Genomic DNA, 24,279 nt, shown 5'->3' on the forward strand with positions numbered 1-24,279 from the left:
TATATGAACTCTGGGAACTGTTAAGCTTTGAGCCTTCCAGTAAGTTTTCTCCAGTAATTCTCTTTGTCTAGTCTTGTGCAGTTTCACCTTAAGCCATCTATAACTTAGTATTCAGCCAAGGACTTAAAGGAACTCTTAGGTAGACTTTCTAGAGTTATTTTTCTGCATAAATCCCTTTTTGATTGTACTGTGCCTTACAGATTTCAGATGCCTCAGTTTCCCTGAACTCCGACCTCTTCTCAGGGTAGCAAGGTCACATGATTCTGTTTGAGCTCCTCTTCCTTGTGTCACAGGCCAGACACTGCCTCCAGGCAGAAAGCCAACATGTTTATGGAGCTTACCTCCTTCGTTTTCCTTCTCTTAGGATCATAGATCTATACTGCCTATTTTCCCCTATCTGAAATAGTTTAATACATTTTATGCAGTTGTCTAATTGTTTATAATGAGAAGGCATGTCCAGATGTCCAAATACTAGTAACTACATTATGACTCTGAGTTGAAATCTAACTGAATTTATTGTCCTTTTTTTTAAAACTCATTGTAGAAACAAGAAGATTAGAGAAAACTATTCTCTTCCTCTCCTCCCTTAATGTCAGTGGTTGTGAAACAGTATCCTTTTACTTAAGATAGCCTATCTTTCTTAGAATAGTAGTTCCCAGTAGAACCTACATCATTGTGTTCAATAGAATTGTCTTTTTCTAGCTCAACAAAGACTTTTCTTGTTAAATTGTTAAAACTTTCCATGTGTTAAAGGTAAAAGGAAAGTGGTGAAAATAGTATCATTTTACTTCTGCTATCATTGTAAAGAATAATTATCTTCTTTTAAAAAAATATAAAGAGGCATAGTGTTAATCTATAATGTAGTTGCTGATATTATCTCTCTCACAAATTAAGCTTTCAGATGGCATAGCAAAGGCTACTCTGAGACATATGGTAAAATTTTCTTAGTCTACCTGATTTTTTCCCCTAATCACAATATGGTCCTATTTTTTATGAGTACTTCTTTTTTTAGGAAGGTTAAATAATTTATAGGAAATTTATTATTGACATATACAATATCTGATTTATAACTTGCTTTTTTTTTTGCTGGTTTAGTGATATGTAGCGTTAACCTTTTTATTTTCGTTTATTGGTCTACCTTAGATGTGTAAACTTTAATGTTTTTCCTTGATTATTCTAATAAAGGTCAACAAAGTCATTCAAACACATCTATTTGCCTTCGAGATTGTTATAAATGTTTAACAGAGTGAGAGGAAAAGAAGAAAAGATAAAAGCTAGTGAAATTCCTTATCCAGAGGCCTAACACAGTGATGGTGTCATACTGAGTGCCTGAGTTCAGGAACCATGGACTCTTCATTTTTCTTGGTTTTGAAACATGGATGTTGGTATTATTAACAGAAAAAGAAAAATTTGGACTCTGTTGTTTTACGTCAATTCATCTGACTATACCTAGTATTAAAGCTAAAATAATATACGTTTATGTAGTCAGGCAATGAATATAGAGCACTGCTTTTATCACAGAAATGGTGTGGATTATTTCTTTTTCCTTTTGGTCCAGGCCAAAGAATCCTGTGGAAAGGATCTGTAGGATGTAAGTGGTGCTGTTTAGGCCAGGGGCTCTAAAACGGGGTGTTTGGATGATAGGATTTAAGAGTTGGTCTCTGTTAACCTGGACGGCTTCCATGAAATAGAAATCACATCTTTGATTTTACTAACTTCTAACCTAAATTTCTTTTAATTATAAGTGGAGGCATAAAAATAGTAATATTAAGTCTTGTGACTTTGTCACAGATAGAAATCACATATGTTCTCATAGATAGTAGGTCTAGATATATTTTAAATGAATTAGGAAGGATGTACATTATATCATAAATTTGGTATTTAAAAATTTTTCCACAACTTTATTCCAATATAATTGGTTTATTTTATAATTCTGTATCTAATTTTTGTTTTAAAAATGTTATTCTGAGAAGAGTTCATAGACTTTATCAGTCAGCCAAGAGATTATGCCCCACAATTTAAGAATGTCTGGTTGAAATTTCTCATCTTAAGACTATCTTTTGTAGTTAGTTTGTCTGCTAGTCTAGGTTACTCATAGCCCTTTAATTTCCAGTTTTGCATCTCACTCTCCATCAGCATCTTTATTTATTGAAAGACTTTGTAACATAGGAGAAATAATATATTATATGTGTTTAGAAGACAGATTCTAGACTCCAGGGCAGGCAGATTGCCTAGGTTTGAATCCAGACTTCATGACTTTGTTAGCTGTGTGACCATGGGTGTGTTACATAACCCTTTGACTGTCAGGGGTTCTTGGAAGGACCTTTACTTTATGGGATTATTGTGAAGATTTATTGTGAATGGAGATTTATTAAAGGACCTTATGTCAGTATGACAGCTTTGCAGATATTTGCTATTGTTATTACTATATACTCAGAAAATATTTGCCTGCCATTACGTGAACTGGCCTGAGACATTCAGCCTAAGACAAGTATATAGTTGCTACTCTTTGAAAATTTAAAGTCTGGTGTCAAAGACAGAGCTTGGAAAAGGAAATTATTAATTATTTAAGTGTTAGTAAGGAAGTGCAAGTTTCTTAGGTATGTCTTGGGGGATTGGGAGTGAGGCAAGGGAGATATTACTGTAGGGAAAGAATGGGAGGAGCATTCAAAGCCAAGCAACATCATTTCCAAAGGCTGAAGAGTAAAAAAATTCCAGATAAATCTGAGAATACAAAAGAAAGCCAGTGTGACTATAAAAGAAGAATGAGAATGGTATATGATTAAATACGAGAAATAGATAGGGACCAGATCTGGTAGGGACTTGTAGGATTTAAGGATTTGGATCATTATTCTAGGGGCACTGGGAAGCTATTATATTTGCATTTTTTAAAGGAGTAATAACATCTGCTAAGAGGAGATTGGATCTGAAGGGCACTGTGTTAGATATAGCAAGATTTGTTAGGAGGTTACAGAAGGAAGGAAGAGATAATGACCTGTTGACAGGACCAGAATGGCAATAGTAGAGATGGGGAGATACAGAGATATTCCAATATAAGCTTGAGGGACTTTATGAATGAATGTAACAGGAGGATGAAGGAGGAGGAGTTAAAACACAGGCTTATAGACTGAGCAGTTAGATGGCTGGTAATACCATTTGTGGAGTTGATGAACAGAATAGAGGAGGAATAGCTTAGAACATATACAGATAGATTCAGTTTGAACATATTGAGGCTCTTCAATAAATGTTTGAATATTTAAGGTGCCTGAAAAATCACTGGGAGGAGATACCAATAGTTGAATACATACCAAGTATCGTTCTCTAGTGAGTTATTTAAGAATCTGGTTATTGGGAAGAAAGGATGGGTTACCATGGAACTTTTTTTTTAGTGCAGGTAAAATGAAAATACGAGAACGACTGATCTGAAGCTGATCTAAATGGAGGACAGCTGGGGATATAGAGCAATACTTTAGGGAATGCTAATGGAAAGTTGGAGGAATGAATACTTTTTCAAAAATATGCCGAGCAAGTAGTTACTTCAAAAGATCTTTGAAAACCTTTTAGAATGTACCCCCCAAGAATGAAGTATAAGAGGTTTAAAGGGGAAAAATAGAGTTGAGATAGAGATAATTTTAGTGAAATTTAAGATGTAGTTCTGACTTAAGAGGATATGAATCCAGGGTAAATGTCTTTTGGTTCTAATTAGGCAATTCATTCATTGCCATTCATTCATATCATAGTCTCTTCAATGTAAAGATGTTGGAGTAGCCCTTTTAGGTTTAGCCAAACTGACATTATTAAATAATATTAAAACTGTAATTATTGAGAACTTTTATGTTTCTTTCTTTCTTCTATTCTTCCCGCTGTCTCTTCCTTCCTTTATTTCTCCTTTCCCCTCTCCTACCCAATCGCTTTTAGGAGGCAACTAGGATTTAATGTAGAGTTTGGAAAAATAGGACATTAAGAGGGAAAGATGTCCTTTTCTAAGTAGTTAGGTAACTTACAGGGTGGATCTTTATTTTAAATGATTCTAAGTCTCAAGGTGATAATTTTGTATACATTTAATTTTGATAGGATTCAATAAATAATACTTAATGTTATGTATGTTTTTCTTAGTATTTTTGAGAAGCATTAAATAATTTAAAAATTGATTTATTAAACCATGATAGATCCACACAATGGAATGTTGCTATGACTAGTAAAAACGAATGAAGAAGATCTCTATTACTGACAGGGGAGTTCACCAGGGTAAATTTTTAGCTGATAAAGTAACACAGCACATTCAGTATGCTGAAAGAAAGAGGGGATAATAAGACTGCATTGCACAACACAGTGTGTTCACTGTACTGTCCTTTTTTTTTTTTTTTTTTTTTTTTTTTTTTTTGAGACGGAGTTTCGCGCTTGTTACCCAGGCTGGAGTGCAATGGCGCGATCTCGGCTCACCGCAACCTCCGCCTCCTGGGTTCAGGCAATTCTCCTGCCTCAGCCTCCTGAGTAGCTGGGATTACAGGCACGTGCCACCATGCCCAGCTAATTTTTTGTATTTTTAGTAGAGACGGGGTTTCACCATGTTGACCAGAATGGTCTCGATCTCTCGACCTCGTGATCCACCCGCCTCGGCCTCCCAAAGTGCTGGGATTACAGGCGTGAGCCACCGCGCCCGGCCCTGTACTGTCCTTTTTAAGAAGAGAAAATAAAAATTTTCTATGACTGTATTGGCTCAAGGAAACACTAGAAGGATGTATAAGAAACAAGTAGTAAGATTTCCTGTAGGTGGTAGAATGAGGGTGAATACAATGGAGGAGGACAGGGATGAAGGAAATGAGACTTCTCAATGTATGTCATGTTATATTTTTTTCATTTTTAAATTGTGAATTCTATAATACAGAACTTCCTTTTTAAAATATTGTTTTTCACATAGTTCTTTATAAAAAAAATGTCACATGTCCGCAGGCACCAAAAATTACATTTTTTTCATTCATTCATTATTCATGTATTGTGCACCTACATTGTGATTGGTACTACAATGAAGTAGGATATAATTCTGATAAGATGTTCAGTAGGCAAATGAGAATATGAGATAATCATGATGGAATGACACATTATAAGAAGGGAACAGAATTCATTGGCAAAGTCAGTTAAAACTTCAGTTAGGAGGTAGTATTTGATTTGATTTTGAGGGGATTGAAGAAAATAGGGAAGTTAAGAGAATTTTACATAAGGTATAAATAATGGCACAAACAACAAAGTATGGCATTTACTTCAGCGGTCTTGATTTTGACAAACAGCAATATCCTTAAGTATAGTTGTAGTCTTGCAACATTTCAAGGAATTAAAGTCTTTTGATGAAAGCAAATTGTTATTACCTTATTTGTCATCTGCATTTTTATTGAAATAACCTGTGGCTAAAGATGCAATGTCAGTAGTAGCCGAACTAGAAATATGAACAATTTAAGAAATTCTAAAATAACTTTTTGTTATATTTTCACACTTATATATATGGTTCCTTGTAATTATGTAACATTCCTGTATTATATATTACTTAATCTTTTTCTGAAACACTTGCATAATTTTAAAACATTATCCCCCTTTACTACTAATATATTGGTGTATATTTCTTAAGAACAAAAACATTCTCTTTATAATTATCAGAATCAAGAAATTTTCCATTAATATTAATTTATAGATTATGTTTAAATTTAGCTAACGTTGCATAACATACTTAATAAATGACTACTTATCATGAATTGCACAATCAAATTCAGGTTCACACATTGCATTTAGTTGTCATGCCTCTTTATTCTGAAACTATTCCTTATCTTGTCTTTATCTTTCTTGACTTTGACATTTTTTGAGGAGTACAGGATATTTGTAGAATGGCTCTCAATGTGAATTTCTCCTGTGTTTTCTCATAATTCAATGCAGTTGTGCATTTTTGGCAGAAGTACTTTCGAAGTGATCTTTTATCCTCCAGGCCTGATATCAAAAGCATGTGATTTTGATATGCTCCAATATTGGTGATGTCTTTCAGATCCCACCACAAAATTACTATTATTTTTCTCTTTGTAATTAATAAGTTATTTGGGGGAAGATACTTGGCACTGTGAATTTTTTTCCTACTAATTTTAGCATCCGTTAATTTTCTAACTATCTCATTCCCTCTATATGTATTAGTTGGCATTCTACTGTAAGAAAAAAGTGTTCCTCCTTCCCTTTTACTTTATATCATTATGGACTCATGGATTCATTTTTTATTTAATGAGTGATATGACCCATTACTGTCATTATTTTGATGCCTAAATTATTTCTGAATTAGCCAGAAGGATCCTTGTCAGGCAGATTTTTGTGTTTTTTTAACATGTGTAAACCACTCTTTCAGTATTTTCTTAAATTTTGTTGCAAAAAATATTTTTTAGATTTATCTTGTACTTTCTGTGCTCCAGTTCTTGAATCAGCCTTTTCTTCAGTGAGCTATGGTTCCTCTTAGCAGATAATTGTGCGTACACACACACACACACACACACACACACACACACACACAGCCATGAACAGCATAATGATGTTTAGGCCAACAGTGGACCACGTATATAAGGCGGTTTCATAAGATTAAAATGTTGTATTTTTACTCTACCTTTTCTATGTTTAGATATACATATATATATTTTTTTCTTTCTTCTTTTTTTGTTGGGTGAAAGACCAAGTCTCACTCTGTTGCCCAGTCTGGAGTACAGTAGTATACTCTTGGCTCACTGCAACTTCTGCCGCCTGAGTTTAAGCAATTTTCATGCCTCAGCCTCCCTAGTAGTAGCTGAGGCTACAGGTGCATGCCCCCACACTTGGCTAATGTTTGTATTTTTAGTAGAGACAGGGGTTTTGCTCTGTTGGCCAGACTGGTCTCAGACTCCTGACTTAAGGTGATCTGCTCACCTGAGGCCTCCCAAAGTGCTGGGATTACAGACATGAACCACTGTGCCCTTTCTTGTTTAGGTATATTTAGATACAGAAATACACCATTATATCACAGTTCCCCACAGTATTTAGTACAGTATCATGCTGTACAAGTTTGTAGCCTAGGAGCAATAGGCTATACCATGTAGCCTAGATGTGTAGTAGGTTGTGCTATCTAGGTTTCTGTAAGTGCGGTCTGTGATGTTCACACAGTGACAAAGTCACCTAATGATGCATTTCTCAGAACATAGCCCCTTTACTAAGTGTTGCATGACTGTTTAGACACACGCACATGCACATAACCTCCCCCACCCCAAGATCTGTGCATTGCTAGTGATGCTAGTGCTTCTAGCCCCTCAGCACATATATTTGCGTGTCTGTGCATGCACATACATATATATTCACAGTTTTTACTTTCTGTAGGTAGGTAAACTTAGAAGTAAATAAGATGGAGATTATATATATATATGATATATATACACACACACATATATACCCTTATATCCATTTTATCTGTATACATATGTGTATGCATAGTAGAAAATACATACTTACATGAAAACAATGAATTTTTAATTGAATGTAATTTAAAAATTCAGGTGAAGCCCTGAAACAGAAAAATGAGACCTGACAAAGGAGGAAAAGTAAGTGGGTTTTTTTTTTTCCCTGCTTTCCTCTCATTGCATTCCCAATATTACAGCCTGAAAATATTAAAGAGAAAAATTGCCCCTTTTTTTTTTTTTTTTTTGAAATGGCCAGGGCTCTTCTATTCCTTTTTTGGCCAGTAACATAGAATGGATGCTGAATTACCACTCCTAGCAATGTAAAGTGACTAGATAACGTTTTCTATTTGTATCTAGAGAGGTAAAGTTGGCAATCAGGAAGCAGTAGAGACTGGAGGGGTTGTGGGAGTGGTGTACTCTGCAGACTTCAGTATTTTATTAATTGCTTTTGACAGTGAAAGTACTACAGATACGCAGATAAACTTCATAGCTTATCGTGAGATAAGCTAACTTTGGATTTAATCATGCTGAATTTTAGCTGAAGTATTTTTACATATAAATACTGAATAAAATTTCACAAAATACCCCAAATTAAGCTCTGGCCTGTTCATATTAGCTACCCTTTTACCCTAAAATCTAAGAATACCATGTATATTAAGTATTGTTTATTAAATATTATATTAAATATTTTAGTCTCAAACTTATGGAACTGAGAAATTTCCAGAAAAAATTGGTAGGGTAAATGGATAATCATCACCGATAAATCGGTTTCAGCATTCTCTTTTAGAGTGTTTCTGTTAATTTATTAATAAATGATTAAAAATAGTTAAAAACCAGCAAAAATTTGTTGAGTACATTGTTCTACTTGGTTTTGTTTGAGTTAGTATTAAGTAAAACTACAGTCTTTCTTCTCAAGGAACTTATATCAAGCAGAGGAAATAAGATGTAAATATATTATAATAATCAGAGCTAGGCATGGTGGCTCAATGCCTATAATCTTAGCACTTTGGGAGGCCAAGGTGGGTGAATTGATTGAGTTCGGGAGTTTAGGACCAGCCTAAGCAACATGGTGAAACTCCATCTCTACAAAAAATTAGCCAGGCATGGTGACACAGGCCTATAGTCCCAGCTAGGTGGGGAACTGAGGTGGGAGGATAATTTTAGCCCAGGTCAAGGCTGCAGTGAGCTGAGATTGTGCCACTGAATACTCCAGCCTGGATGACAAAGTGAATACCTGTCTTAAAAAAAGAAAAGAAAAGAAAAAAAAAAGTATAGTAATAAGAAAAGTAAAAGCTAATGAATAATTATTTGCTGAATAGACTTCTGCTGACAAAGGAAAGCAGAGAAAAGCAAATATTTTAGGGGAAAAGCTACAGGAAGGTGGTATCCCTTAAGCTTGTTTTTTAAAATATGACTATATTAGAGAGCTGGAGGCATAAGAACTTTTCTTAATAGAACTGTTACTCAGAGACCTTAAAATAAGTATTTAAAATGTTTGAAAACATTGAAAAGGTTAACAAAACATTTTACAAGAATAGATTTTAAATAATACCAACTCAAATATATAGAAATCAATATATAGTCACTAAAGTTAAAAATTAAACACCATACTTAAATAGAAGATTAGACATAGCTGAAGGGAGAATTAGTCTACTGGAAGATAACCTCAATAAAATCATTTAGTATATAAATAGGAGAGATTTTATGAAGAGATGGAAAATGTGAAAGAGAGCTTATAATGGGGATAATAGAATGAAAAACGTTTGGCATGTATTTAATAGGAGTTCTAGAAAAAGAAAGAGGAAATATTTGAAGAAATATTATCTGTGAATTATCTTGAATTGGTGAAAGAGTCAGGAACTATATTGAGTCCTCAAGAGGATTAATAAGACTGAACTTACCCCTAGGTATCATAGTGAATCTGTGGCACATCAAAGGCATAGGAAAGATTATAAAAGAAAGCAGATAATGAAGGCTGATTATCTACAACCTCAGCTACGCTGACAGCAGAAACATTAACAACTGTGGATACCAGAATACACCAGAGGAAATAAATACTGATCCAGAATTGTATGCTCAAATAAAACTATCATTTAAAATTAAGTTCAGACTCACGTATTTTTAGGCAAAGACTGACAGTTTACCTTTTGCTAAAGAGCTGCCAAAGGTGCAAACTGAAATAAATGAGAGTGAGATACAACTAAGAAGGAATGCTGAGCAATGGAATTGTTAAGGCTGTGAGCAGTCTAAAGGAACGTTAGCTATACAAAGCAACGACAATTATAAACAACAACAAATACAAAACCAAGGTAGAAAAATATACTGTTTAAAAATAACTTGAAGGAGGTAAGATGCATTAAAAAAAGATGGGGTAAATCTCTATAAAGTCTTTGAATTATCCAAGAAAACAAAAGAGGGATTAATTTTAGATGTAAGTATGCTAAATATTCATGTTAAAACTATAAGGATGACACTAGAGGAATAGAACCAGAATGTATCACTTTTATACTAGAGAGAAATAAAGAAAACTTAACCTATTAAAAGATAAGAGAAAGAGACAGCAAGATAAATAAGAGGTACAGAATAAAATGATTCAGTAACTACAAAGAATTAAACTTGCCAGCATGAGTTAAAAACAACAACAAAACAAATCATTTTTAATGTGATATAACAACAACAAAACAAAACATTTTTAATGTGATATATGAGGCATTTATCTAAAACACAAGAGCAGGAAAAAGTAGAAAGTAAGCCTAATTATGCATGCAGGCTTTTTGGTAAAAATATCAAAATTTATTATTTTCCAAGAGTGGTTATTTAGTATTTGAGCATCAATATTTGCTTTTTGTTGTTGTTGTTGTTGTTAAGCAATAATAGTGATAAATTTTCTCACTTTGTAAAGTGTAAAAAAAAAAACACCCTGTGATATTAAATTCAATATATAGATTTCACCTGCTTATTAACTTTTAATATTTATATTTTAATGTTTTTTAAAATACATAACTATGTTACTGGTGTAATACTAAATTTGTTTCCATTGAACCATAAACTTCTTGGCCCTGAAGGTAAATATTATACTTTGTGAATGTTCCTTATGTACTGCACTGGGGATAGAAACATTTTAATCAGGTCATTGCTCAAAGCTAAATTCTCCTACCAGTTGCAGTTTGTCTATTTAGTGATTAAATGAGTAAGACTGGTTTTTGAAAAGTATGGGTTTTTATTCCCTGTTATTGATACATATTATTTTACATATTTATGGGGTACTTGTGCTACTTTGTTATGTGCATAGAATTTGTAATGATCAAGGCAGGGTATCTGAGTATCTGTCACCTTATTTATCATTTCAGTGTATTTACTATGCAGTATATTACTGCTAATCATGATCACCCTACTCTGCTATCGAACATTAGAATTTTTACCTTCTATCTAACAGTATGTTTGTATCCATTAACTACCCTCTTCTTCATCCCACCTCAACTCCTGACCCACCCATTCCAGCCACTGGTATCTATAATGTTGGTATATTTTATTTTTTTTAATATAGAAAGAATATTTTATTTATTTTTATTTTGGATTCAGGGGTACATGTGCTGGTTTCTTACATGGATATATTGCAAGATGCTGAGGTTTGGGCTTCTAATGATTTCATCACCCAACTAGTGAACATAGTACCTGACAGGTAGTTTTTCAACCCGTCCCTCTCCTCCTTTCTTCCCTTCTTCTGCAATAAACACTGGATTCCCTAGTGTTTATTCCCATCTTTGTGTCCATGTGTACTCAATATTTAGCTCTCTCTTATAAGTGAGAACATGTAGTATTTGGTTTTCTGTTTCTGCATTAATTCACCTAGGATAATGATCTCCAGCTGCATCCATTGTACTGCAAAGGACATGATTTCATTCTTTTTTTATGGCTGCAGAGTATTCCATCATGTATGTGTACCACATTTTCTTTATTCAATCCACACCTTCGATGGACACTGGGTTGATGCTGTATCTTTGCTATTGTGAATAGTGCTACAGTAAACATGTGAGTGCAGGTATCATTTTGGTAGAATGATATGTTTTTCTTTGGTTGTATACACAATAATGGGATTGCTGGTTTGAATGCTGAGTCCATATTTAGTTCTTTCAGAGATCTACAAACTGCTTTCCACAGGGGCTAACTTACATTCCCACCAATAGTTTATAAGTGTTCTCTTTCCTCTGCAGCCTTACCAACATCTTTTATTTTCTGACTTTTGAATAACAGTCATTCTGAATAGTGGGAGAAGGTATCTCATCATGGCTTTGATTTGCATCTCTCTGGTGATTAGTGATTTGAACATTTTTTTTCATGTTTGTTGGCTGCTTGTATATCTCTTTTGAGAACTGTTCAAAAGTGGGCCTTTGCCCACTTTTTGATGGAGTCATTTCTTTTTTGGTTGCTCAGTTGTTTAAGCATCTTATAGATTCTGGATATTAATCGTTTGTTAGATGAATAGTTTTAAAATAATTTCTTCTACTCTGTAGATTGTCAGTTAACTCTTTGACATTTTCCTTGTAGCGCAGAAGCTCTTTATTTTAATTAGGTCCCAGTTGTCAATTTTTGTTTTTTATACATTTGCTTTTCAGGACTTTGTCATAAATTCTTTACCTAAGCCACTGTCTCAAAGAGTATGTCCTAGGTTTTCTTCTAGAATTTTTAGTTTGAGATCTTATATGTAAGTCTTTAATCCATCTTGAGTTAATTTTTCTATGTGGTAAGAATCAGGGGTCAAGTTTTATTCTTCTGCCTGTGGTTAGCCAGTTTTCCTGGCACCATTTACTGACTAGGGTATCCTTTCCCCATTGTTTATTTTTGCTGACTTTGTTGAAGATCAGTTGGTTGGTGATGTGTAACTTCATTTCTGGGGTCTGTATTCTGCTCCATTTGCCTATGTATCTATTTTTGTATCAGTACAGTGCTGTTTTGTTTACTGTAGCCTTGTAGTATATTTTGAGCTCAGGTAATGTGTTGCTTCCAGCTTGATTTTTTTCTTTTCTTTTTTCTTAAGATTGCCTTGACTATTTGGTCTCTATTTCAGTTCCATGTGAATTTTAGAATAGCATTTTCTAATTCTGTGAAAAATGACATTGGTAATTTGATAGGAATATCATTGAATTTGTAGATTGCTTTGGCAGAATAAGCATTTTAATGATACTTATTTCTCCAACTCATTTGCGTGAATTTTTTTCCATTTGTTTTTGTCATCTATGAGTCTTTCAGCACTGTTTTGCAATTCTCCATGTAGAAATCTTTTATCTCCTGTGTTAGATGTATTTCTAGATTTTTTGGGGGGATGACTATTGTAAATGGGATTGCATTCTTAATTTGGTTCTCATCTTGAATGTTATTGGTATATAGAATTGCTAATTTTCATATGTTGATTTTTTTGTCTTGAGAGTTTGCTAAAGTTGTTTATCATGTCTAGGAGTCATATGGTGGAGTCTTTAGGATTTTCTAGGTATAGAATAATATCATCAATGAAGAGAGATAATGTGACTTTCTCTCTTCCTATTTAGATGCTGTAGTAGTTCATTCTCACACTTCTATAAAGAAATACCCAAGTCTTTGTAATTTATAAATGAAGGGGTTTTAATTGACTCACAATTTCACATGACTGAGGAGACCTCAGGAATCGTGGCAGAAGGCAAAGGGAAAGCAAGGATTTATTCTCAGCAGGAGAGGGAAGTGCAAGTATGTCAGAGCACAGGAGAAACTGCTGTTTATGAAACCATCAGATCTCATGAGAATTTACTCACTATCAGGAGAACAGCATGGGAGAAATGTCCCCCATAATGCAATCACTCCCCCTCCTCCTTAAGAGGTGAGGATTATAATTGAAGATGAGATTTGGTTAGGGACATAAAGCCAAACCATATCACATCCTTTTATTTCTTTCTCTTGCCTGATTGTTCTGGGTAGGACTTTGAGTACTATCTTGAATAGGAATGATGAGACTGGACATTTTAGGGGGAATGCTTCTAACTTTTGCTGTACAGTATGATATTGGCTGTGTGTGTTTGTCATAGATGACTCTTACTATTTTGCGGTATGTTCCTTTGGTGGTTATTTTGTTGAGGGTTTTTATCATGAAGGATATTGGATTTTCAAGAAAGCATTTCTCTATGTCTATTGAGATGAACCATCATCTCAGTAACAATAACAAAAATGGTTTTTGTTTTTAATTCTGCTTATATATGTAATCACATGTGTTGATTTGCATATGTTGAACTATCCTTGCATTCCACAAATAAAGCCCAGTTGATCATGGTAAATTAACTTTTGGTTGTGCTACTGGATTCGCTTTGCTACTATTCTGTTGAGGATTGTTTGGTCTCTGGTCATCAGGGATACTGACCTGTAGTTTTCTTTTTTTTTTTTTAATTGTATCTTTGCCAGATTTGGATAGGACATTAGGGAGGAGTCCCTTCTTCTTATCTTTTTGTAATAGTTTCAGTAAAATTAATACTAGCTCCTTGCGTATCTGGTAGAATTCAGCTGTGAATCAATCTGTTCCAGGGCTTTTTTTGGTTGGTAGTTTTTTAAAATTATAGGTTCAATTTCATTACTTGTTACTGGTCTGTTCAAGATTGCTGTTTCGTCCTCATTCTAGCTTCGGAGCATGTGTGTTTCAGGGAATGTATCCATTTCCTCTGGATTTTCTAGTTTGTATGCATAGAGATGTATTTAGTAGTCTCTGAGGATCTTTTGTATCTCTCTCGGATCAATTATGATGTCACATTTGTCATTTCTGACTGTGCATATTTGGATTTATTTTCTTTGTTAATCTAGCTAGTAGTTTATCAATCTTATTTATCTTTTGAATAACCAATACTTTTAATTTTGTTGATTATTTGGTTTTGAGGGGTTTCAATTTTATTTAGTTTTGCTCTGATTTTAACAACGTTTTTCTTCTACCAGCTTTGAATTTAGTTTGTTCTTGTTTTTCTACTTCCCTTAGGCGCAAGGATAGGTTGTTAATTTTGAGATTTTTCTGTTTTCCTGATGGTAATCAATTCTTTTAGTGATTGCTTGTCTGGGAAAGACTTTATTTCTCTTTTGTTTGTGAAGTTTAGTTTGGTGGGATATGAAATTCTTGGCAGGAATATCATTTCTCAAAGAATGCTAAAAATGGTTCTCCAATCTCTTCTGGCTTATAAGGTTTCTCCTAAGAATTCTGCTGTTAATATGATGGGTTTCCTTTTATTGGTGATGTGTTTCTTTTCCATAGCTGCCTTTTAAGAATTTCTGCATTGACCTTGGATAGTCTGATGACTATAGCCTTGGGAAAGGTCATCTTATATAGTATCTCTCAGGAGTTATCTGGATTTCTTGTATCTGTGTGTTGACCTATTTAAGCAAAATTAGAGAAACTTTTCTTAATTATATTCTCAAATATGTTTTCCTAGTTGCTTACTTTCTTTTCTCACTCAGGAATGCCAGTAAGTCATAGATTTGGTCACTTTTTATAATCTCATATTTCTTGAAAGTTTTGTTCATTTTTTACAATTTTTTTTTTTAATTTTTGTCTGGGTTGACTTGGAAGGGCCAGTCTTTGAGCTCTGCAATTCTTTCTTCTGCTTAATGGAGTCTGTTGTTAAGGCTTCCAATTGTATTTTGAGATTCCTGGTTGGGCATGGAGGCCTCACACCTATAGTCCTAACACTTTGGGAGATCAAATCGGGAGGATTGCATAAGTTCAAGGAGTTCAGAGCCAGCTTGGCCAATGTACTGACATGTGGTTTGTACGAAAAAAATTTAAAAATTATCTGGGCATGGTGACATGCACCTGTAGTCCCAGCTACTTTAGTGGCTTAACTGGGCAGATTAGTTGAGCTTTGGAGTTTGAGGATGCAGTGAGCCATCATCACGCCACTGCATTCCAGCCTGGGCAAGACAGCAAGACTGTCTCAAAAAGGCAAAGAAAAGGAAATTCCTGTAGTGAATTTTTTTTTTGTTTCTTTCTTTCTTTTCTTTTCTTTTCTTTTTTTTTTTTAAGAGACAGGATTTCTCTATGTTGCCCAGTCTCTTGGGTTCAGGAGATCCCCCTGCTTTGGCCTCCCAAAGTGCTAGGATTCCAGGCATGAGCCACCACACCCAGCCCTCTGCAGTGAATTTTTGAATGCCAGAAGTTCCATTTGGTTCTTAATATCACAGCTATGTAATCTTCAATTTTTGAATTGTTTTTCAGATTTCTTCAGGTTGGATTTCAGCTTTCTTCTGGGTCTCTTTGAGTTTCTTTGCCACCCATGTTCTGAATTCTCTGTTATTTCAGAATTTTTATTCTGGTTAGGATCCACTGCTGGGGAACTAGTGAGATCATTTAGAGATGATGAAATGCTCTGGCTTTTTGTATTGCCAGTGTTCTTGCACTGTTCCATCTCATCTGAGAGAGCTGATACTTCTCTTTTTTTAGTTTGCTGTCATTTGCATGGAGCTTCTTGATTTGGTATTCTTTTTTCCCTTGTGGATATGACTGTGGTCTGTATTGTTTGTGATTGATTGATTTTGTTTCTGGGTGCTTTCAGAGTGCCAAGGCTCTGTATGGGTTTCTTCAATATAGATAGATTTATTAACTGGCTTTCTCAGGTGTTGCTTGTTGTAGCAATGTAATTTTGTTTGGTAGTGTATTTCCAACTACAGTCCAGTAGGTAGCACTTAAGTGTAATAGCTGGTAGGTAGGTGCCGAAGCAGAGACAATGCAGAAGCCTAAAAAATAGCCTTTCCCAGCCATTGTTCACCGTCAGTAAGAATGGAGCCACTGGAGAAGCTCAAGAAGTTATCTCTTTAAGGCCATACTTATAAACCCTGGCAGGAAAAGCCTTTGCCAAGTCCAACAACAGTGAGCTGAGAAAAGGGGCAGGGAGGTGAGAGATTACTCCCCGATCCTTGTGCATTCAGAAGCTTTGGTGTTGCTTCCTTAAGCAACTGGCACCACTTGGATTTCCTTTGACTCAAGGAGGGCTTCGGAAGGTTTCACTCTCTGCTCCTTCAGTGGCAGACCATGCCAAAGATTAGGTTTCCAGAAGTGAGATCTGTCTTGGGGCACTATCTCCCATTAATTGGTATATTTTAAATTGAGGAATCCAACCAATTATTCAATTACATACTGAATACACAGATCTTGAAGCCTCTGCCTCTCAAAATAAATGGTATGGGGATTTTAAATTGTATTTTTATTAATCATAAGCAAAGTGAAACTGAGTAACACAGAATAGATAGAATAAATATTGTGTTTTTGCTTGTTTGTTTTATTTTTATTTTTATTTTTTTGAGTTGGAGTCTCACTCTTGTTGCCCAGGCTGGAGTGCAGTGGTGTGATTTTGACTCACTATAACCTCCACCTCCCAGAGTCAAACGATTCTCCTGCCTCAGCCTCCTGAGTAGCTGGGATTACAGGCATGTGCCACCATGCTTGGCTAATTTTGTAATTTTAGTAGAGACGGAGTTTCACCATGTTGGCCAGGCTGGTTTCGAACCCCCGACCTCAGGTGATCCACCCGCCTTGGCCTCCCAAAGTGCTGTGATTACAGGCATGAGCCACCGCACCTGGCTAAATACTGTGTTAAAAAGCAAAAGTTTATCTTCAAGATATTTTTAAACTTTCGATATATTAAGAGCTTATAATATCGAACTTCTTTTACATTTGTGATACATTGTAGTGTGATAAATCAGATTGTCTGTTCTGACTCTTTTGGGCTCATTTGTGAAACCAGGGCTTCCAAAGCAAATGAATAATGTTAAAAGGAGAGCCTTATGTAAAAGTAAACTATTTTCAACTGTTTTGTAAGTACCCATTTAATGTAAGCATGATACACATAATTATTTCAAGCAGAAAACTGAGAGTATTATTATCACTTCAGTGTACTCATTATAAATTATTAAATTTCATTCTATAATTTAGAACCAGATTTCTACTAGGTAATGATTTATTATCCTAAGGCTCTTTACAAATTGTTTCTTTTCTTTTTTTGGTTGTGGGGAGAATTAAACCCCAGTGTCCCATGTAACAGGTAGGGATACTTACAAGCAAGGAAAAAAAAAATGGGTTCTTTTAAAATGTTTTAAGCACTTAATTATTTTTCTTTTAAAATGTTTCAAAACTTAAAAAAAATTATTTCTTTTCATATTTTACTTCGTATTTTACTAATTCAGGTACTTACTACTGAGCCTGTTTTCTGAGATTTTATTTGATTGAAAGAGGCATAAAATGTCATAGATACATGTAAATCTTTTGGAGTCTCCCTTTTGATTCAGTTCATCCACCTTTACATTTAAAATCAGGAGTCTCTTAGCATTTACATGTCATCTGTAGGGATGGATATAACTGACGATGTATCGGTATTGTTGTTTTATGTCTTGGTCTGATGTTCTACCTCTCCTAATAGGCCCAATATAGAAATTTTTAAATCTTATATAGTTAATAAAGTTGTAAAATAAAAATTGTTATTGCCATGAATCAATAAAGCCAAATTTAGTTTGTTACTATTGAGAGATTTTCTTCTGAGGAAGAAAGAATGAAAGCTTGAACATCTGGTAATAAAATAAACTTTAAATTTGTACTCAATTAAAATATTTATATTATTTATCATACCTATGCAGTAATATATATTATCATATATTACATTTTATTTCTCAAAAGGGTTTGTAATACCTTCTAGAAGGCTTCTTAATGTCACTCTTTCCCACCTCCTTAAATTATATCCTGCTAGAAAAATTTTAGTACTGTTATTGAACTAAAAGTTATCATTGGTGGCTTCTTATCTAATTAAAGACCAGAAGTAATGCTGAGATGAATGAGGAACATGATAGGCATATAGTAAGAGCTTAATAAATGTTAAAAGTAAATTCATAGTAGGATGAATATAACTCTTCTCTTGGAAGTGGTCCATGGAAAAGTGATTTTTATTATACTTCCATTGATCACCCCTGTTTTCCTTTTGACAATTTTCTTTAATCCCTGCATGGAGAAACTCTGAGCTAGAAAAATTTGAGTCAGACTCTAATTTCTTGAGGGCATTATTGTATTGGTAGTCAGATTTATTCCATGAATTTATAACCTCAGAATTATTTTTCTATCTTTTCCACTGTGGATTCATTTAATTTTTATCTTATGGTAGTTTCTTAGGAATCAGAAGAAATCCAGGAAAACTGCCAGGTGTAGTAGATTTCTCTTTCCAGTGTTTCTTTTAAATGACACTGGACCTCTTCATGGGTAGTCTTCATTTTTGTTACGGTGGTTTTGACCTAATGTTGCCTTTTGATTGTGTCTTAGTTTCCATGTTTCTGCTTACATTACCTGTCTGTTCCTGTATGTGGCACACTTCTTCCAATAAATCCCTTTGCATGTTGAACAGAGTTCTTTTAAATTCCCAGTATGATGATTCCAGTATCTCTGCCATATCTGAATCTAGATAATGATGTTTGGTTTTCTCTATAGATCCTGGGGGTTTTGTTTGTTTTTGCCTTTTAACATCCTGGTAACTACTTGTTGAAAGCCTGATATGATATATCAGGTGAAAGGAAATGAAGCAAATAGGGTTTTGTTTCTTTTTTTTTTTTTTTTGAGATGGAGTCTTGCTCTGTTGCCCAGGCTGGAGTGCAGTGGCGCGATCTCGGCTCACTGCAACCTCTGTTTTCCGGATTCAAGCAATTCTCCTGCGTCAGCCTCCCGAGTAGCTGGGACTACAGGTGTGTGCCACCATGCCCAACTAATTTTTATATTTTTAGTAGAGATGGGGTTTCACCATGTTGGCCAGGATGGTCTAGGTCTCTTGACATCGTCATCCACCCTCCTTAGCCTCCCAAAGTGCTGGGATTACAGGCATGAGCCACTGTGCCAGCCAGTAAATAGGTCTTTAGTGTGAGATTATGTTTTTATTTGGCTAGGCATAGATTGTGTTTACTGTTTGCTTTAGCTGCATGTCAGAGGCTACAATTTCCTCTAAGTTCTTTGCTTTTGTCTCCTCTGTTGTCTTTGAGTTTTTCTAGAGTCCTTAAAAAGGACCTGACTCTTAGAGTTATTTTAGCTGTAATCCTCTGGTATTTTATAGGAACTCTATTGATAGGGTGGTAACAACTTAGTGTAGATGGGAAGATATTCTATAGTCCTCTATTAGGTCTCACCTCTTAAGTGAGCCCGAGTTGGGCATTTCCTTTCCCCAGGTTAGTTAGATTCTAGTAAAATAGTTCCTCTTGAGCTATTTCAGGTATTGTTAAAGACAATAGAGAGCTCTGGAGTATTTCTAAATGGTTATTTTTCACCTTCCCCTGGCAGAAACAAGAGGGACTTTTTAATGTAGTCTTCATAGTGAGAACCTACGTAGCCCTCCTAAAAGTAAAATTCGTAAAAATGTGTCCCCTCCCCCTTAAGGTTGAACATCCTGCTAGTTTTTAGATCTTAAGCTAGTCCATACTCCATCTAGCAGTTCGTCTGTTGCAGTTTAAAATGTTCCTACGTTAGTCCTGGTTTCAGCTGAGGGCTTTTGCTCCTGAGCTTTTGTACCCTGTAAATTGATTCTTTATATCTGCTTGTCTGTCTCTCCATTTTCAGGGACACAGTTTGCTCTGTGGCCTTATTTCTCTGACGGAACTAATAAGAGCTGTTGACTTTCAGTTTGTTCAGTCTTTCTCCTTTTTGTAAGGTCAGTAGTACCTGCTTCCAAGCTCTTTATACATCAGACCAGAAAACGGAAGTTTCTCGGTTTCTTAATAGAATGAAGACATAATTTTAGAGCCTGCATAGTCTTCTTAAGCCTTTTCTTTTCCATCTATAAACACAGCTCCCAGTGAACATTTGAACACAGATGACACTTGGACAGAAATACTTTTTCATCTCCTTTTTGAAATAATCTTTTTCATTTTTTGATTTTTCTAAATGCAGACTGAAATTCTATGCAATCTGGAAGGCAATGAATGAGTCCTTGATGCTTTCTTCCTAAGCCTTGATTTAGCAATTAGAAAATGTTTTTTTTTTTTTTTTTAATCTTAAACTTGTATCTTTTTCAAAAGATGTAGACAGGATGGACAGAGAAGAGAATTCATGTACAATTTTAATTATCTTCTGTTTGCCAGAGTATCCTGTGAGTACAAGAAGGAATAAAGGTAGGAGACCCAAATTGTAGTGTTCTGTAAGTAGATGTGTAACAGACAGATAAAGATATTAGAGTAGTATCTTAGACAATGATATTTTGTCATATCCAGAGGAAAATAGAGGTGAGACACTTTGCCATATCTTGGAGGGTTAGGGTGAGACCGTGAGAGTTATCTGAAGGAGTTGACATGTGATCTGTATCCTGGAGGACGACTAGAGCTGTGGAGAGTGTACTGAACACAGAGAATTGCCTGTAAGGTAGATGACTTCATCTAGGGTTGCTTTTTTCCTATAGTAAGGAATTGGAGATCAAAGCAAATTAGGCAAGTTAAATAGTGTTTCTCCAATTCTTAATATATAGTTTTATGATTTGGTTTGATATGTTGCAAATTCCGGAATATAGACTTGCCCTATTGTGTGTTTCAAAGCTAAATATAAGCAATTCCTGAGTTTCTGAATTGTTCTATATTATCCTGTAGTATAAACATTGAGAATTAACTTATGGATCTAATAAGAGCTATTGACTTTCAGTTTGTTTAGCTTTTTTTCTTTGTAAGGTCAGTAGTATTTAATTTTTTAATTCTCAGATTGTGTCTCAAATATTTTTCATGGTGGTAGAATTCATTTGGATTGAGTTAAGTTTGATTGGTTTTGTTGTTACTTCAAATGTAAGGATATTTTGTGATTTCATAGGTAGTAGGATATTATCAGAAATGTTAAATCACTCATTCTGCTAATCTTATTTAATCTATTTCTCTTAAAGCAGCAGGTCATTATGTAACTTTATACTTATGTTCAGTCCGAACCTCCACATTTTTAGTTTACTCTTACAAATCTACAGTACCAGTACCTCCCAGTGAAGGTATAATGAACATAATTTTAACTTCTATGTTAAAACATAAGAATGCTGTTAGTTTAATAACTAGCATTTTATTACCTAGTTCTAATATAGTTATCATAGCTTTTAAAATTACCATTACCAGCCAAGATAAAGCTGTTCTAGCATACATCTAATATACTGTTTCTAAAATGAAATGAATGCGTATACATAGAAGAAAGAATTTTGGATTCCTTGAAGAAACCAGGATAAAGAATCTATTTTAGATTATAGAATACAGCACCAAAGCAAGCAATTGACATCTTAATTTTCTAAAAAAAAAAAATCCTTTGATTTTGTTTCATAAAATTTGACTTTTAATTATGTTTCTGCTAAAATTATTCTCTGAGGTTTTATGCATAGATAAGCAGACATTTTTGGGTGGAGAAACACTCTTTAAAATGACCATTAGGCTGAGCATTGTGGCTCATGCCTGTAATCTCAGCACTTAAGGAGGCTGAGGCGGGCAGACCATGAGGTCAGGAGTTTGAGAACAGCCTGATCAACATGATGAAACCCCATCTCTACTAAAAAAAAACAAAAATTAGCCAGGTCTGGTGGCACACACCTGTAATCCCAGCTACTCAGGAGACTGAGGCAGGAGAATTGCTTGAACCTGGGAGGCCAAGGTTGCAGTGAGCCAAGATTGTGCCACTGCACTTCTGCCTGGTGATAGAGCAAGATTCCATCTCCAAAAAAAAAGAAAAAAAAAGAAAGAATAATAATAATAATAATAATGGCCATTATTACCACTTACTTAATATTTGCTTTTATTCCAGATGTCTCTTTCCTTACTCTTTGCCTTCCTTAATAGAAATAGTATGTTAATTTTCCATTGCTGCTATAACAAATTACTACAAATTTAGTGGCTTAAAGCAACACAAATTTATTATCTTACAGTTCTGTAGGTCAGAGTCCTGTATGAGTTTCACTGGACTAAAATCAAGGTGTGGATAAGCTGTTTTTAGGATCTAGAGAAGAATTTGTTTACTGCTTATAAGGGTTGTTGGCTGAATTCTGTTCCTTGCAGTTGTAGGACTGAGGTCTCATTTTCTTACTGCTGTGCACTGAAGGTTATTCCACTTTATAGAAGCTACCACATTTCTTGGCTTGTCTTCTTCTCCACCTTGAAAACCAGCAACACCCAGTTGAGTCACTTTACACCTCTCTGACCCACTGTTCTTCCGTAATCTACCTTTAAAGACGTACACCATCCAGATAATCCAAGAAAATTTCCCCATTTCAAGGTTCTAAATCTTAGTTATATCTGTGGGTTCTTTTAATATGGAGCATAACATACGCATAGATTCCAGGAATTAGGACATGGACATCTAGAGGAACTATGTTTCTTCCTAGCATAAGCAGTGATATTGACTGGTCCCAGACTTTCTGGATGAGTTTTCCTTTTCTATTTAGAACACCTCTGACTTTTTCCTCCTCGAGTCAGTGAACACAAAAGAGGTGTTGAGATTCAGAGTCACTAAGGTGCTATTAATGTATTAGATATGGTGCCTATGGGAAAATAATAGGAGAAACAAATTTTAGAAACACAGAAAAAAAGAAAATATACTTTCAGTGTATTCCCTTGAAAAAGAGAAAATCATGTATATTTTTGTGAATCTATGTAAATTGGCCCTAATCCTTAATACCAAGGTTCATAGTTATACAGCAGCAGGGAGTAAACCATTATGGGTAATTAGGAGTCTCTTAATGTAGTATCAAAGCATTCCAAGATGAAGAGATATTTACTCAGAACAATAGCAATACTTTACCAAAATTTATATCAGTTTTGATAATGGATGACATTCCATCTTAATGTGTTATTTCTTTCCTACTTAGATCATCACGAAGTATGTATATGAGCTCCTGGAAAAGGACTGTAATTTGAAAAAAATATCTATTCCAGTAAGTCAAATTTTAAAGAAATGTTTATTCCAAATGAAATGTTTATTTGCAAGTAAAATAGTATTTAATTCCGAAGAAAACTTTTGTTTTGAGTTAATTGTGATAAGTTTAAATGTTAAGGTTCTGTTGTGTTGATATCAATAATTTTAAATGCTTATTAGTATACCTCATCTCATTCTGTACAGCAGTTCTTATAAAGTAATACTTTTCAGTATAAAGGAAAAAATACTGATTTCCAGTCTTTTTGAAAATGATGATGCAATTAAAAGGATTACCCTTTCCTGTACCCTTTCTCATTTCATTGGAATAATTTATTTTTATTTATTTGTAGTAAACCAGTATACTTTTTGTTACATTAGACATTCACTCTCTCTTTAAATATTTCTTGGTTTTTAAAAATATGTCTTATATCTACACATAGCATGTTGTTTCCTCTACACATTCCCAGATTCATTCCTGGTGCTTCCTGTTTCATAACACTGCTCCTTCCCTTTTTGGCAGAACATGTTTTTGAATTTTGCACATTTTGCCATTTCAGAGTGAAAAAGTTTGAGATTTGTTCTCAGACTCAAATTGTCAAAAAAAAAAAAAAAAACAACAAAAAACAAAACAAAAAACATACAAGCTCCTGTTATTTTAAATGTAAACCACAAAATATTAAGCTTTTAAACTAAGAGATTATAATCATGTTTGTGAAATGGTGGCTGGACTAGATTGGAGGATCTTTGCTGTCCCTGACAACTTTATGATTTTTGATATATGAGAATGTGGGAGAGTTGATAAAAGTAATACATTTAAGGCACAACACTCTGCATATAGGTAATTTTGTTTGCATGAAATTTTGCATGAGTTTTAAAAATTCCTTGGATAGGGCTATTTTATTATGAATGGAGGATTTGAGGATTTCTTAATAGTATCTCTCTCCA

At 34.6% G+C, this 24,279-nt stretch overlaps 1 protein-coding gene across 20 annotated transcripts in view; it reads left to right on the forward strand.

The window, feature by feature from the left end:
• The window catches only part of ARB2A (ARB2 cotranscriptional regulator A), a 505,249-nt gene that overhangs the window by 125,443 nt on the left and 355,527 nt on the right, over positions 1–24,279 (forward strand). For 19 of the 20 annotated variants that reach the window (XM_074383667.1, XM_003920753.4, XM_010340429.3 and 16 more), the window contains one exon: positions 23,288–23,353. The exons of the other annotated variant lie outside the window; for it this stretch is intronic. In XM_074383667.1, the coding sequence (XP_074239768.1) occupies positions 23,288–23,353 (66 nt within the window). The remainder of the gene's footprint in view (positions 1–23,287; positions 23,354–24,279) is intronic. 20 annotated transcript variants of the gene reach the window in all.

This window comes from Saimiri boliviensis, chromosome 1 (genome assembly GCF_048565385.1).
Source record: "Saimiri boliviensis isolate mSaiBol1 chromosome 1, mSaiBol1.pri, whole genome shotgun sequence".
Classification (NCBI taxonomy): Eukaryota; Metazoa; Chordata; class Mammalia; order Primates; family Cebidae; genus Saimiri; species Saimiri boliviensis.